The 16,835-nt window shown below is 55.1% G+C and overlaps 1 protein-coding gene across 16 annotated transcripts in view; it reads right to left on the reverse strand.

Annotated features, from left to right (window-relative positions):
* Positions 1–9: 9 nt before the first annotated feature.
* TPM3 (tropomyosin 3) overlaps positions 10–16,835 on the reverse strand; it is a 43,745-nt gene continuing 26,919 nt past the window's right edge. For 2 of the 16 annotated variants that reach the window (XM_075907318.2, XM_075907324.2), the window contains 5 exons: positions 16,386–16,461; positions 15,790–15,852; positions 15,507–15,576; positions 8,271–8,349; positions 7,176–7,679 (listed from right to left, as the gene is read on the reverse strand). In XM_075907318.2, coding sequence (XP_075763433.1) covers positions 7,676–7,679; positions 8,271–8,349; positions 15,507–15,576; positions 15,790–15,852; positions 16,386–16,461 — 292 coding nt within the window. In that variant the 3' untranslated portion in view covers positions 7,176–7,675. Of the gene's footprint in view, positions 1,110–2,531; positions 3,198–7,175; positions 7,680–8,266; positions 8,350–15,506; positions 15,577–15,789; positions 15,853–16,385; positions 16,462–16,835 lie in introns of those variants that run through there. The other 14 variants (XM_075907317.2, XM_075907323.2, XM_075907320.2 and 11 more) reach the window with 9 other exon arrangements.

A 16,835-nucleotide genomic window follows, 5' to 3' on the forward strand; every position in this document is an offset into this window, starting at 1 on the left:
GAAACAGCATGGCGGGAATGGTTCTTTTATTTCAAAAGACAATAGAAGACAGTTGTCAATTTTTGTATCAAAACACCTGATATGGGAATTCCTCCAGCTGGCCCCTACAACCACCATGCCTCTCCGCAACACAATGCAAATCACCCAGCACACTGTGCCACCGCGCTGCACAGGGACTGGGACCTGCTGCAAGACAAGAGCGCGCTCCTGGGGCAGGCGGCTGGCAGCATCCCCTCAGTGTAAGCAAAGCTCTGCATGCACAGGGCTCTGTGCAGCACTTAGTGAAGGCAGACATGCCCCCAGGGGCAGCCAGGGGGAGGGGGGCAGGCTGTCGGCATCCTGTGGCCCGAGGGGAGAACGAGTGGCACGCAGGAGGACAAGACGCCTGACTAATTCTGCCATTCACGAGTCTTCTCTGAAGAGGTTTGGTCTTAGAGAAAGCAAGCCAGCCTGCTCTGTGCGCCAAGGTTCTGCAATGCAAGGAGAGCAACCTCACAGCTGAGACTGAATGCCTCTTTCGGGGGCAGGTGCTCCTGCCAGAGACCTAGATCAGACAGGGCAGCGTGAGGGCCCTGCAGAAGAGATCGTGGCAAGAGCTTGCATGCCCAGCCTGGCTACTCTAACTCAGCAGCCAGAGCTAGCACCATCCCCCCACTGCTGCTTCCCCCCAGCACCGGCAAAGGGAGCAGCACTGATGAGCAGGAGAGGTTAATCTCAAATTTGAAGAGCCAACAGCTCACGGTGCAGCTTGTGAGCCCGTTATTTGGAATGTTTACAATTGCTACAAAAGATCGTTACAAAACGTGTACATCTCACACCTCCGCCAGACATTACTGCATTGGTTGCATTTCCCTTAATGATGCTGTTTAAGCTCTGCCCAACCAGATGACCTTTAACCCTCAGGAGGCTTGGCAGAAGTTGGCTTGGTTGGCCTGGCAAGAGAAGGACCCGTGGGGTTAGAGGGCAGCGTTGGCTGGGCTGGCCCCCAGCAAACCGCTGTGTGGGGCAGAGGCAATGGCAGGGTCTTTACATGTCGTTCAGGTCGAGCAGGGTCTGGTCCAGCATTCTTTGCGTGCAGAGATGCTCCTCTTTGGTGGATTTCAGTTTATCTAGTGGGAGGAAGAGTCACAGTTACCAGTCACGTAATGCCCATCTCAGCCAGGACGGTGCCTCAGTTTCCCAGAACTGCTCTGGTGAGCGCATTTGGCCGGGGAGGCAGGGCCACTTGCAGCCGCAAGCAGGGGAGTTGCCTGCCTTGTTCCTGACCTCTACTAGTGCTGCTGCTTCCACAGAAGGCAGGCTCCCCATGGACCCCCAGCTACTGCCCCCCGCAGTCTGCATGCAGATGTCAGACTCAAGCCAGCCTCCCCCGGCACCCAGCGCATCAACATTTGCCTGTCTCCAGATTCAAAAGCCAAAGCTCAGCTTTGCCTGCCCCAGCATGACCTGCTCCTTCGAGGCAGAGGAGAGTCCTCCTGCAGGGGGCGCCCCACAGCCCATGCTGAGGTGGGTCAGAAAGGTCTTGCCAGCCACCCTGGCTCCTAGCAAGCCTGTCTACAAGCCACTGCCTCTTGCCCACAGCAATCCTGTTCTAGGACAGCAGACGGCAGAGCAGGGGATGCGGGTCAGCCTGCATCTCTGAAGCCAGGAAAGAGTCCACAGCCCAGGGGTTTTCCAGCTAGGTACTGCGGCCCAGCGCTGGGTGGGGACACGTCAGGCACTGGGGCTCAGGTGAGCAGCTTCTCCCCCGTCCTGGCACTGCAGACTGTGCTGTGCCCCAGAAACAGCTGGTAGCAGGCCCAGGTCCTGTGTGGAGAGCACAAGGCTCCATGCACTGCCCCTGCCCCATGCTCCCTTCAGCTGGGAGCCTGCCACTGGCTGCTTCTAGGGTGCCAGGACAGGTGGGTCACTGCACCGCTAACCTGGAGCCCCTTCTGCCCCCAAAGCCAGAGCCCCCTCCTGCAGCCTGAAGCCCCACCCGGGGAGCCCACATTAAGCTGGGTCACAGCATCCAGTTTCATCCACCGGGTTGTCAGGGAAGTTGGAGAACCACTGCTCTATCCCACAGCGGACCTGGAGTAAGACGGGGAAGAATGGCCCGGACATACTAGCACGCAGGAGCACTGCACATGCTTTCAAGCTGTTTGCTATTTGCACAGCCTGGCTCCCGCTGCCAGCTTAACTCCCCCATACGCAGGGTCTCCCAAGGCAGCGCCCCCCCCCCCACACACCAGGTCTCCCGCAGCAGCATACGCCCCCCCCTCCCCCATGCACAGGGTCTCCCGCGGCAGTGCTGGTGATCAGCGAAAGCATCGAGCATTGCTTTGGCTTTCAGGACACTGCAGAGCAGATGCAGTGAGCCCAAGGCAAAGAGCCACTGCCCTGGAGACTCAAGGCAGCTCTGCCCATGACCCCTGGATGGCCGGGTCTTTGGGCTTCTCTGCACAAGTTCTCCTGGGCCCCCTCCCAGTCTGCCAGTGCAGAATGGAGGATACAGCCTCCAATGCCTCAGTACATCCTCGGACAACAGCAGCTCTCAATCCGCAGTCTCAGCTGTGGAACCTGCCTGCGCCCCCCCACGCCCTCTGGCTTCTCCCCAGGCTGTCTGGGTGGAGCACGGCTTTGTGAAAGCAGCACAGGTTTGCAGTTCTCAGACCACCAGGTCACTTTATTGTCGTTAGGAACAGCCCTCCAGCCGCACCACAGGAGATGCTACACACAATTCGGCATACAGCGTGTTAGGTCAATCACAGCACTTAGACATCATCAAAAGCAGCATCTACAGCAACTCACTAGTGGAGACAGGTCTCCAAGTTAGCCCCCACCCTCACACCTGACTGGGGGCTGCTCTCCCGGCTCTACCAGAGGCTCCCTGCCACACGACTGCCCAGAGCAATCGGAATCAGGAGAATTCCAGCCAGTGGGAGGGGGATGCACTGGGAACAGAGGTTACCTTTGAAAGTAAAGTACATTAGAGGATAGACTAGCTGCCTCATTAAATAGCAGTAACTGCACAAAATCTGCTAATCTGCCAGTCTTAAGAGTGATCAGATTTCACTGTGGTCCACAGCTCGTGCTCACAATAAGCTCGTTTAGTGTCATTAGTGGGCCCCCTTCTCAGTCACACAGATCATGCAGCGTTAACTTCAGCTCGTTAGAGAGCAGGCGGTTTCTCTCAAGCTGGCTGTACAGGCGCTCTGCATCAGCAACAGGAGCATTAGGGGAACAAGAGGAAGAGAGAAAAGAGAAAGGGAAGGTTAGTAGAGTACCCAGAGGAGCGAGTCATACCACCCCTCCCCAGGATGTGGGATTTGGAGGGTCACAAGTCAGAGGCAGCGGAGACAGGAGGCGGCCAGCACCGCAGACCTGCTTTCCAGCTCAAAGCCGGGGACAGAAGCCAAGCGTGGCGAGAGTGGAAGTATTGAGGGTGCGCAGAGGCAGAGGAAGGAAGACGGATTGCCCCGGAAGAGGGGGCTGGGACGGGAGTGTCTTGCATCCAGCAATAGGAGCTGTTGGGTAGGCACGTCAGGCTTCCAACCACCCGAGGAGGACATGGCTAAGTGAGGACGAGCCTTCAGGCAACCCCATGTGCTTACACAGCAGCTGTGACACTGACAGGCACAGGAAGCATCCCCCGAAGGGAGCAGCACAGCCTCGCCCGTCCCTGGCTTTGCCAGGCTGGCAACTCAGACAGGACCAAAGCCAATTGAAGACCAGAGGTGGGTTCAGGCCCTTAGCGCCCAACAGCAGGGTGGTCAGCCACAGGGAGACCCCTCAAGCACCAGAGACGAGACAGGGTCGCTGGGCTTCCCGCAGAGCGGCCAACACAGGAGCCTGCCCCCCTTTCCAGAGAAGCCCCAGGCAGCGGAGCCACGCACTCAGGACAGCCAGCCAAGCTCTCCTACCAATGGGTCCTGTGGCAGCCAAGAGCCCAGCTCAGGCATAGGCCCCCCAGGCCAGTTGGGGACCACTCCCCCAGGTAGCTAAGAGCAGCCACCTTTAACGTGGTGGGAGTTAAGAGCAGCTCCTCTAGGCCGAGCCACAGCAGGGCAGCCAGCCAGGACACCAGCCGGCAATGGACCGGCCCCACGCCAAGCTGCTTGGTCAGGGCAGACAGATCCCCTTTGGAGACTGCAGACCCTCACTCCCTACAGCAGCCTGGGCTTCCCCTTGGAGGTCCCCACCCAGCAGTCATGCTAAGCAGGCCCTGGCCTGGCAAGAGTACGATTGTCGCTTCAGCTGCAAGGCCATGTCACCGAGACGCCTCTTTGTATCCCAGTGGGAACGTTTGCCCTCCAGAGTCCGAATGAACACCGCCCCCCCAGACAGTCCTGACAGCACCACATTCCCGTCAGGCAGTGCTCAGCAATACATCTTGCTGGGCAGGAAGCACTAGACTCCCGGGGGGAGGGGGCATGGTTTTGTCCAGCCAACATGGCGCACAGATCAGATGGGTGTACACTGGTCAGTAACAGCTGATAGGCCCTTCAAAGCAGCCCTAGGACTAGGCTGACAACTGCAGGCCCCTCCTTGTCCACAACACACACCCCGGATAGTGGGAGTCCAAGTTCCCAGCAGCACATGTCAGTGAGACAGAGCAGGGCACGGATCTAGGGGCTGACAGGTGTTTTCTGCTCCCCAAATAGCTGTTTCTTCTACTTGGTCTTCAGCCCAAGGCTGGGATATCTGATTGTTTCACACGAACCCACCCATTTTTAACAAGGCGCCTCTGCTGATTCCACACCAAGCCTGTGCAGCCAGTCCCCAGATTACAGGATTTGGGGGTGGGCTGCGTGGGTTGAAGCCTACCGTTATCTAGAGTGTGCCTAACAATTGGCCTTGAACAGGTCACAGCACTGGAGCAGGAGGGGGAGCTAAAAGCCTGGTTACTGCTGCTTGCTGGGACCCACGCCCTGTGCTGGCAGACTCAGCATGCTGGGGAGGCCCAAGTGCGAGCCCCAAAAAGCAAAGCATGGAAGTGTAACACCAGGGCTAGGCTAACTAGAGCCACAAGCCAGAGACGCTATCCCCAGACTGGGAAGCGGAGGGAGACTTAGGAACCAGATCTCTCCCTCCCTCAAGTTCGTTTACTGCCCAGACCTAAGGGAGAAGTGTCACTACATAAGAACGGCCGTACTGGGTCAGACCAAAGGTCCATCTAGCCCAGTATCCTGTCTGCCGACAGTGGCCAGCACCAGGTGCCCCAGAGAGGGTGGACCAAAGACAATGATCAAGCCATTTGTCTCCTGCCATCCCTCTCCAGCCTCTGACAGACAGAGGCCAAGGACACCATTTCTATCCCCTGGCTAATAGCCTTTTATGGACCTAACCTCCATGAAATTATCTAGCTTCTCTTTAAACTCTGTTACAGTCCTAGCCTGCACAGCCTCCTCTGGCGAGGAGTTCCACAGGTTGACTACACGCTGTGTGAAGAACTTTCTTTTATTAGTTTTAAACCTGCTCCCCATTAATTTCATTTGGTGACCTCTAGTTCTTCTATTTAGGGAACTAATAAATAACTTTTCTTTATCGGCCCTCTCCACACCACTCCTGATTCTATAGACCTCTATCAGACAGTACCAGTGCTCTGGAACCTGTATCTGTCCTGCCTTTGTGGGACGCTCAGGTGAGGACAGCTGTCCCCTGAAGAGCCGATTCTAGGGGTGTGAGCATGTACCCGTTTGATAAGCCTGTGCTCACTGATTAATCCGAATGGTTCTATGCAGACCCCCCACCCCACCCAGAGGCAAGGGGGAGGCAGCAGCAAGACAGGTGAGAACTGGCTCCCGCAGAGCCACCTATGCCCATCACTGATAGAGGCAGCAATGCAGGGGGCCATGCGGGCACTGGTGCTTGCGGGGAGCCTATATGGCAAGGCTGTACAGTGCAGCCTTACGGGTTTACAGAATCCACTGCATTTGAACACCCCAGCCTGGCAGGTCCCCCCATAAAGCTTTCATAAGCGCCGGTCAGGAATGACCTTCCGGGGTGAGCTAGCATCACTGGCAGGAGGGGGCCTGCTGACACCCCTGCCCCATCGCTGGCTGGCTCCATTTACACTGCTTAGACCACAGGGGAGCCACCCGGAGCTGCGAGTTCAGCGAGAGGTTGGCTGAGTGGCTGTTGCGTAGCTCCCCGGCGCAGAATGAGACTGTTTAGCACAAGGGCAGGCAGGGCACTTGCACTCTGGCCCGGACAAGTCATTTCCAAGGGCAGCGGCGTGAGGAATAGTTGCTTCTGCCTAACTAGGCTAACAGGTCTCCAGCCTCCCAGCGTGAGCCGCTGAAGGAGCCTTACAGCAAGGCGACGAGGCAGGGCCCGTGTCCTCCTAGGGTACACTCGGAAAGCTCCGCTCACGCCGAGAACCTCAGACGCGAGCGCTTCAGGGCAGGGATCCGTGCCACCTGCACACAACTCCTTGCAGGACGGCTGCCCTCACTGTTACCCAGCCAGGTTTCTAGGCTGCCCAGATGAAGTGCAGATGAATGAGGTGAGCAGGCGGCAGCCCGTCTTTTGGGCCCCATAAATGAGACTGTTACCCAGAGCCCGACTCCTGCAGGGTTATGGGCTGAGGTTCCCCTTTGCCCTGGCGTAACAGCTCTAATAACAGGGAAGCAGACACTGGGTGAGGCAGTGGGCAGGCCTCCTGGAACTACCCATAGTCACTAGCCTTTTGGGGAGGCTAAGTCATGTGACAAGGATCTGTATGCAATGTGACCAGTTCCTGTCCCCAGCTGGGAACCCAGCAATGCTCGGCTGAATACCCTACAGTGCCCCAGATCTGCCGGCAGACTGTTGGCCATGTGGCATCCAGGGATTTCACACAGGAGCTTCCACACCCTTCAGCTTGATGCCAGGATCTCGGTGCCACTAAGATACAATTCAGTGGGTGCCCGACCAGCAGGAATTCACATGCGCTTTTCTGTTAAGCTTGTCACCCCCCCCCCCCCCACCCCCACCCGCCTGGGGGAAAAGACCTGGTGTAGAGACTCCAGAAAGCCAGCCTTCGATTGTGGCCATGCTGACTGCCTCATACAGGGGAACCAGGAGCTGCCAGACCAGGACAAATGCAGCTTCCCCTTTCTCGCTGCAACCACAAGGAGCTATTCAGCTCTTACCGAGCGCTCAGATGCAATTCAGACACGTGAGCAAGAACAGACAGAGGGAGAACTTAGTGCATGAAGAGCTATATATTCCACTGACAGGGAAGTGACTTGGGCCTGGAGGTAACGCTGAAACGGTTCCTGGAAGCCTAGCAATCCACTGCTCAGCAGCAGCAGCCCCGGCACTCCCAGCGACGTACACAGACGTTGTTCCTTCAGTGACATCATGCTCAAGCAACGGCCAGGACAAAGGGAGCTTTGATTTGACATGAAATATGCAGATGAGAACAGCCAGCCTCCCGCTCCACTCAGCCCCTGGACCCAGACCCCCTGGAAAAGCAGCCCCTCTGAGCACAGCCGTGTCTGGCACAATAGGTCAGACAGAGGAAGCTTTGTTTGCGTGCAAGTGCAGCACAACTTGGGGGCTGTAACTGCTCCCGTGCTTGTGTTTATTCCCAGGGATGCCCTGCACAGTCTAACTGGACAGGAGAGTAGCAGACAAGTGAAAGGTGCTGATGCAGAACAAGCCACCAAGCAGAGAGGCAAATCCAAAGTGGAGTTTGGAATCAGATTTATCTGTATGAAACAGAAGAGACACTTGTTTTAAGAAGCCCTTAAGGTAAGTACACAGCAAACTTGGGTTTCTGGATGTTAGACACTGAGAAGGCAGCATCCTCGAGAAGATCAGCCTTCCTTGGTTAGTGGGCAAGACAGCATGCAGAGTCCACAACAAGCCAAAGCTAGCTTCAGTAACCGCTGCTGGCTACTCCCCACGGAGTGCTCTGCAGACAGTCTAAAGGGATCCACGCTCCCAGGATTAAGACTAGCACTAACTGCAGCCTCTTCCACAGTAGATCTTGCAAAACAGTGACATCTCTCCTACAGGAAGCCTCCTGCGGAGTGACTGAACTGCATTACTGACAAGTTAAAATGAGTTCACGGCAGTTCCCTACAACATACTAGTGTTGTACAGGCACAAGGAGTTAGTCACAGCATGCTGACAGACACCGCCACATTCATCTAGAGGCACAGACCTGCAGAAAAACTACCAAGCTCACACACAAGACAGCTTCATAGCCAGACTATCAGTCACAGCAAGCCAAGCAAGTCCTGGCCATTCAGCCTGCTCAAGCAGAGGCAAACACCACCGCAGCAGCTGATATTTACATGGAAGTCATATCATTGAGGGCGTGGTCCAGTTCCTCACTAATTGCTTTGTACTTCAGTTTCTGGGCATAGAGCTCATCTAAAGAGGTTTGAAGAGAACAGAAGGAATGAGGAAAGGCAGGGGAATAGTGCAAATACCCAGAAGCGTGGAATCCAGGAACAGGACAAAATGAAGTCAGAGGTGGAAAAGCTGCAACTACGTCATTAGGAACCCATCAATCCACTTGGTTTGGAGACAGGGAACCAGCTTTGACATTATTCCAGAGCTGCCTTGTAGGTCAGATACCAGCCCCTAGATGAGCAGAGCCAATAACTTCAAGCCAATGCAACATAAGGTGGGTTGACTCGAGTCGACTGCATCCATAGTAACTAATGGAGAGATGTAAGCAGGAAAGCAAGAACCCCCAGTTTGGGGGAGGGCTGAACTGGTCCTCCCCCAACACGAGGGCAGAGATTAGCAAAATGGGTATTTACCCCCGTTTCAATATGAAACACCACTGAAGTGTTACCGTGCTTAGTGCTTTCATGGTCTAGTCTACAGATCCAGGGAATGCCCATTACAAGAGCCTACCATTAGGAGAAATCCTAGCACACAAGCCACACCTGTTGTCCAGTAATCAGGAGAAAAATCAGCAGGACCCTAGAGATGCGGAATCCAGCCTAGACCCACCCTGTCAGCGCCACAATGCCGAGGGAGTAAGACTTCTAGCTACAGTACAGCAACCAAGTGCCCAGAGGCCAGACTACGTCACTTCAGCCACAGCCTGTAGGTCAGAGCCAGCTCACGAGTCGTACGTGCCAAGCGGAACCTGCAGGTTCTTTGCAGTTGTAATGGAGTGAAGCCTTTCGGGGCTAAGTGGCTTGCAGCAGTGTCAGCCCCAGAAGCCAATATGCAGGTCCAGCTCTGGGGGCAACATTCGCTGTACTGACCACAGGATTTCTAGCCTGAAGCGACCTTTGAGAGTCAAGCTTTGATGGAGCCAAGAGGGTAGTTAGAGCCAAGTCTGGAGTTACAGGTCAGCGATTAACTCAGACTCCCTAAGTCCCTAGGGCAGGGAAGGTTGTGTTGGGACCGTATTGAAGCCTGAACTACAGCTTTCCAGAGGGGATTTAACAGGCTGAGGCTACTGCTGAAGACCAGAGTCATCCATGCTTCTGGCCCCCAGCCAGGTCTCTCGTGTGGGGGACATGAAGCAGGTGAGGATCATTCCGGAAGCAGCCAAGATCTGCTGTTCGACAAGGCGGGGCAGAGGCTCTGCATACTGCATGGCTGGCACCCCCTGAGCAAAGGCTTGATGGGCCTAGGGCTCAACAGGACTAGTGCGATTACTTCATCAAAACCAGAAGAAAAAACCTTGAGGCCATCAAGTCCAGTCCCCTGTACTCATGGCAGGACCAAGCACCACCTAGACCAGGGTTTCCCCAACCTATGGGTCAGGACCCAAATATGGGACGCCATTACATTTCATAAGGGTCACCAAGTGTCTGCCCCCCTCCCCCCGTTTTTAAATTGCCTTGGGTCACCAAGTCTTCCTGAACTGCCAAAATGGGTCCCCATCTGGAGACGGTTGGGAACTGCTGATCTAGACCCCTCCATGTCTAACCTGCTCTTTGATTTCCAGTGATTGGAGATCCCATAACCTCCCTAGGCCAGTTATTCCAGTGCTTCCAAGCTACATCTCCCTTGCTGCAATTTCAGCCCATTCCTTCTATCAGAAGTCAAGGAGAATACTTTGTTACAAGAGGAAGAATCTGCTAGGTACTTGAAAGCAGCTGTGTCCTCTCAGTCTAATCCAGACTAAACCAACCCACTTTTCAATCCTCCCTCAGGCCGTGTTTTCTAACCCTTTAATATTTTTGCTCCTCCTCTTGAACTTCTCCAGTTCACCGAGCTCTCTCCTGACATGACAGCCCAGAACTGGACACAGTACAAGCTCAGGATGTTAAATATCAGCTAACTCAGTCAAGTAACCTCATGAATTTAGTTACTCCACTAGTCTAGAGTCCCCAGGGGCAGGTGCGCTTCGACCCCACTCCCAGGGAGCCCCTTGCCACTCCGCGCTGCTGCCTCTGATACACAGGGAGCAGCGCGGGATGCAGGCGGGAGCTGATCTGCAAGGGGAGCCAGTTTAAAAGCCAGCTCCCCTTGTGGATTGGCTACCTGGCACCCTGTGCTCCTGCCTCGGACTGCTGCTACCCCGTATCAATTTGCGAAGGGGGTCTGAGCTCCTGGATCCGGTGAGAGCCAGAACTGAGGCAGGCTGCTGGCCAGCCTGCAAGAGAGTGGGGGAAGGGAAACGCATGTAGCCTATAACAGTGTTTCCCAATTGGTGCTCCACGGAACCCTGGGGTTCTGCGAGGAGCCGGCACTCCCCCGCCCCCTCTGAAAAAAAGAGTGTGCTGGCTAGGGCGGCAACTTGTGGGGGCTCGTGGTGCCCATGCTCCAGCAATATTTGGAGCTAGAGCAGGTCCTCTCCCCCCCCCCCCCCCCCCGGCCCCAGAGCATCTCCCCCGTCCCCGCCGTGAGCAACCTTCTCTGAGCTCCCCCTTGCTGGCTGCTGCTGCCCTGTGCAGCGTGCTCAAACCTGTGGGTGGGGAGACGCCCGGACGTGACGTAACGTCACGGCCCGGGATTTTAAACCTCCTGGACGCTGTGTGATGCTGCATGGCTGAGTTGTGGGTTTGGAGTCTGGGGACAGAGCACAGACTCCGGCCCCACAAACTGGAAGGCAGAAGGTACGGGAGAGGGAGAGGGAGAGGGAGGGAAGGGGCTTGTGCAGAGGGAAAAGGGGAAGGGCTGGGAGAGGAAGGTGCTTGTGCAGAGGCGGAGGGGAAGGGAAAGAGAAAGGGGAAGGCACCAAAGGGACAGGGGTGGAGGAGAGACATGGCAGGAGGCCAAGTGCAGACAATGAGGAAAAGGACAGGAGGGGAGGGGTGTCAGTGGGAGGGGAGAGGGGAAGGGCATTGGGGGCTAGAGGGGCAAGGGGAGGTGCTGGGAGAAGGCTTGAAAGAAGGGGTGGGCATGAGGAAGGCCGGGGTGGAGCAAGTCGTGTGAGAGGGCACAGGGGAATGGGAGCAGAGGGTGGTGAGGGGAGGGCATCAGGGAAAAAGGGAGCAAAGGGGGAGGCACCAGGAGGGTGCAGGGGTAAGAAGGGGCAGGTGCCAAGGGATTCTGGGGGTGAAGCAGAAGGACAGACACCTGCAGGGGAGAGACCACCACCATCAGAGATGCAGGGCAGGTTTCCAGAGGGAGGTGTTAGAGGGGATGAGGAGGGAGAGGGAATGTGGAGGGGTAGCTCACATGAGAGTGGGGCTACTGGAGCAGTGGGCACAGGGAGGAGAGAAGGGCTGGTGGAGGGGGCAGGCTGCAGGAGGGCTGAGGGCAGTGAGAAGGGCAGGAGTCAGGACAGCAGAGGAGGGTGAGGAGTGGGGGGCAGCAGGTACCAGGGGAGCTGATGGAGCAAGGGGAGGAGACATGGCAGCAGAGGGAGAAGGTCGAGGTTTTTAACTTGGGTGGCACATCCAAACAAGCCACATGAGCTCAGTACTGGTGCACAACACAACATTCGTTTTGCTCATGGGAGGGAACTCTTAGGCTGTGTCTACACTAGTTGTTTCTTGCGCAAGAGCATCTATGGCAGTGTGGACACTTGCCCAAGAAGGTGCTGATTTTAGCCATCGGGCTTTCTTGCACAAGAAATTCATGTTGCCTGTCTACACTGGCTTCTTGCGCAAGAATAGTTGCTCAAAAGGGCTTATTCCTGAGCGGGAGCATTGTAGTTCTTGCGCAAGAAGCCCTGATTTCATACATGCGAACGTCAGTGTTCTTGCGCAAGAACACGGCCAGTGTAGACAGGCAGCAAATTTTTGCACAAGAGCAGCTGCTTTGGTGCAAGATCGTGCCAGTGTAGACACAGCCAAGGGGAGGGAGGAAGGCAGAGGCAGGGAATCAGCACTGGCTCAGCATGTCTGCATGGTTTGGGGAAAGGTGCAGGGAAACTGAGCTCAGCTGGGTTGCAGAGTGGGGAGGTCCAGGGAGCTGGGCTGTGGGGTGAGGTGTGTGTGGAGCTCAGTTTGGCTGCAGGAGGAGGGAGATGTCAGGAACCAGGGCTAGTCTCAAGGAGCAGGGAATTGGCACTTGGCTCAGCAATTGTGGGACTTGGGGGAGGTGCAGGGAAACGGGGGTCAGCTGTGCTGTGGGGGAGGCATGCAGGGAACCAGTGCAGGGCTCAGCTGGGCTGAGGTGGATGGGGAGGGCATACAAAACAGACAGGCAGCTCAGCAGGGCTGAGGGGCTGCAGGGAACTGGTGCTGCACTCCCTTGGATTGTGGGGGAAGTACAGGGAACCAGCAGGGGTGGGCAGCTCAGTTGGGTTGCAGGGGAAAGAGGTGCAAAGCAGCCTGAGGGGGGGGGGAGACCAGGAGCCCTGAAATTACCTCCCCTGGTCCAAAAATTCCTCATCTGGGACCAGTCAGGTCCAGAGGGTGCCAGATCAGGGAGGTCCAACTCCTACCCAAGTCCCCTACATTGCACCCTCCCTCATAGCCAGACACCCTACCCCCTATCTGCTCCTGCTCCCTCCCCCTGGCCAGACACCCTACATCCAGCCTGCCTTTGCACCCTACCACCCAGATCCTGACACCTTCTGCCCCCCACATCCTTCCCAGATCCTGCACCCCATCCGTATCCTGCTCCTTGGCAGCCCTGCCATCCACCCTAGCACCTAGCACCACTCTGGCCCCAGCACCTTGCCTCACACCCCAGCCCCCTGCCAGTCCCACTAGTGCCCAGCAGGACCATGTCCCTGACCGTAGCACCCTGCCACCTGCCTGCCCCAGCACCCCACCACCTGAGCCAGCATCCTTCCACCCAGCAGCACCCACTAGCACTCTGTCCCCTACCCCCACCAGGGCATTTGGAGCCACATTAGTGAGGCTTGGGGGTTTTTGGAGGAGTTTTTTTGGTTTTTGTTCTTTGCATCTCACTCATGTGGCCCCAACTGACTTTTCTGCAGGTCAGTGACCTTTGACCCAAAACGGGTTCCTCACCCCTCTCTCATAAAGACAATGCTAAAAACTTGAGTTTGACATTTTATTTAAAAATGAAGCCAGGCCAACAAGCCCCCAATTGGGACCAAACCCCCATTTCACTGCAGCATCATAACACTCCTGCACCACGTGACCCCAAATCTGAGCCTATCATACACTGGAACCCTGTCCTGAGCCTCTCATCCCCAAACCCCTGCATCCCCACATCCTCAGTTTTCTGCCACAACGTTCCTCCACCATCCACACATCACAGATCTGTGTCCTGAGCCCATCATACTCACAACCTTCTTGCCCTGAGTCCCTCATATCCAGCCCAAACTCCTGCACCCTCACATGCACAAGCCCTGGCTTGCTCAGCACCCCAGCCTTCCACCTGAGCCCAACACTCCCCAGCCTAGAGCCTCCTCCTCGAGCCAACAGCCCCTTCTCCTGCATCCAAATTCCCTCCCAGAGCTTGTACTTCTCACCCCTTCCCACACCCAAATCCCTCATTCCCACCTCACCCCTCCTGTCTCAACCTAGTGAGAGTATATAAGGCTGGGGATAGCAAGTGATGGAGGGGAGGGGAACAGAGCGGATGAGGCCTCACGGAAGGGAGGTGGGAGTCTTGGGGAAGGAATGTGATTTTCATGAATTGGTGGGTCCCTCTCCTCCCGTCCCCTTCCCCCTTTTGTTTGACAAACCTAGGAGTTCCTTGAAATTCTGAAAAGCTGAAAAGGGTTCCTCGGCCAAATAAAATTGGGAAACACTGGCCTATAGCATTAACCTATAAGTTTTTACTTCTCAATCAACTACACTATTATATCCCTAGTGGAGGCTTGATCAGCCCAGAGCAGAACAATTACTTGTGTCCTGCTCACAATACTCCTGCCAATACATCCTAGGATGGGGTTTGCTTTTCTTGCAAGTGTCACACTGTTGATTGCTATTTAGCTTGTGGTCCTCTGACCCCTAGGTCCCTTTCTGCAGGTCTTTCCTAGATGGTCACTCCCCATTTTGCATATGTGGAATGGATTGTTCCTTCCCAAGTTGAGGACTTTGCATTTGTCTTTGTTCAATTTCATTCTATTTACCCCAGACCATTCCTCAGGATCACTCTGAATTATGCTATCCTCTAAAGGACGTGAAACCCTCCTCGATTGGTATCATCTGCAAACTGTAAGTGTACTCTATGCCATTACCTGAATCACAGAGATTGAACAGACCCTATCCCTGTGGAACCCCACTCATTATGCTCTTCCAGCAGAGACTACCATGGATCAATTTCCAGAGTAGTTATCCAACTAGTTACATGCCCACCTTAATAGCCATGTCTAGGCTGTATTTCCCTAGCCTAGTTAGTTAAAAGGTCATACCTGTAATCAAAAGCCTTACTAAAGTCTACACGTTCCATGTCCACCACTTCCCCCTTAGCCAAAGAAGGGTCATCAGGTTGGTTTGACATGCTTAGTTCTTTAAATCCATGCTGACTTATCACCTTATCTTCTAGATGTCTGCAAATGAATTCCTATTTGCTCCATTACCTTTCCTGGTCAAGACCAGTCACCTCAACTCCTGTAATTTCCTGGGTTATCCTCAGTTTCCATTTCTGTCTTCTGGGGATCAATCCTGTAGTCCATGACTTTTCAAAAACAGCCAACGGCTCAGGTATTCCTCTTCCCCGCCCCCCCAGCCCCTTGAGTATTCTAGGATGCATGACATCAGGCCCTGCTGACTTGAAGACACTGGGTACTTGCTTGTACCCAGTTATAAAAACCTAGACCATGGTTTCAGCTGCACTAATCTGACAGACATCCCGCTGTCTCAGGATGCCATACAATAGCCTTTCCTCAAGCCCAGGCACTCTACTTGCATTTGTGTGGTCAGGATAGCTCCTTCTCATGGGAATGAATCCCAGCTGCTATTCCAGGCCAACTGCCAAGTCACAACCGGGGAACAGTCACACCAACACTTACTCAGCCTCCAGGCTGAGTGACTAAGCTGCTCCAACAGCAGCTCATGGCACTGGCTGGACCACTACAGGCCATACCTACAAAGAGGATTTTGATTGGGTAGCCCATCAGCTCTCCCCCCACAAGCGCCAGCACCAATGCCCCATGGTACCCGGGGCAACAGACCCCACTGGCCCATCTTAAGTGATCTTGGCCACACCCTAAATTACTTGGCTTCCCAATTCCCTGAACGTACCTTCCAAGTCATCAATGGTCTTCTCCAGTTTGGCTACTGATCGTTCAGCAAATTCTGCACGAGTCTCCGCCTGACAAAACAGCCAATAGGATGGACCATCAGCACTGCTGCACTTTGCAACACATGGTGCTAGGAGTTGGATACGGGAGTCTACGGTGAGGTCAAGCTAGCTTAGCCAGCCTCAGAACGAGGTGCTTCTGGGATGGCCTCTGGTGGCAGACAGCCCCTTTTAGGGGTTTAGCTAAGCTCCATAACCCCAGGAACAGGGGTTCCATCCACTCACCTCCTTGAGTTTGTCTGTCAGGATCTTGATCTCCTCTTCATATTTGTCCTCTTTTTGAGAGTACTGTGGAAGAGGCAGAGAGTCAAATCCCAGCACTGCGAATGGCTAGGAACTGCCTTCCACAAAGAGCAACTCAGACTTCAGGACCTAAGTCCAGACCTTGGCTGCAGAGAGGTTAGAGGCTTGCTCCTGCACCTCAACATTCCTGCCTGCAGACGCTGTAGCCAATGAGCCAAGCACAGGGAGGATGGCCCTAGAGGTGGTTTGGAAACAAACCCGAGACTATGTCTGACAGGCAGCGTTAAGCTTGCTGCGTAGCCAGGCGACCACTGTCTGACACTGACCACGGCTGCCGCCACCAATGCACAGGCTGGGAGATGACCTCACCTGCTAGCACTGGTCACAGCCTATGGCACCTAGTTCTGCATCCAAAGCCATTGGCACCCACAGCTGCCACTCCCCCAGCTGCACAGATGGACTAACCATCAGCCTGATACCAAGGCCGTTACAATTACTACAGCCCAGGGAGCAATCCCGTCTCACTGGGTGCTCTTTAGCCAGGAGGCCCATGCAGGCCCTCTGCAAGGCAGCCCTACCTTCTCAGCCTGAGCCTCAAGAGACTTGAGATTGTTGGTGACATTCTTCAGCTCCTCCTCCAGCTCGGAACATTTACTGTGGAGGTTTTACAACAGGCAGGAGAGGAGGAAAGAAAAGTGGGAGGGAGACAGGAGAGACGAAAAGTGAATCTGTGAGCAGAGAAGCCTGGAGAGCTCCTTGGAGACCGATCTCTCGTGAGCACGCCAGGTGGGATTTCACGTCCAAGCCATCAGAACACCCACACGGGTTCTTTGACAGGACACTTAGGGCCTTGTCCACACTGACAGCAAGGCCCTGGAATGGAGCAGGTAGAGCCAGATGCAGATTCATGCGGGACCCAAAGTCTTGCACGCAAAAAACTGACCATTAGTGAGTCTGCTGTGGGGAGAGAAGCTGTTCTGAGGGACGGCTGCTGCCCGCTCAGAGGGAGAGGTTTGCCAGGCAGCAGG

The sequence above is a fragment of the Pelodiscus sinensis genome, chromosome 22 (assembly GCF_052426305.1).
Source record: "Pelodiscus sinensis isolate ZL-2025 chromosome 22, ASM5242630v1, whole genome shotgun sequence".
NCBI classification, from domain to species: Eukaryota; Metazoa; Chordata; order Testudines; family Trionychidae; genus Pelodiscus; species Pelodiscus sinensis.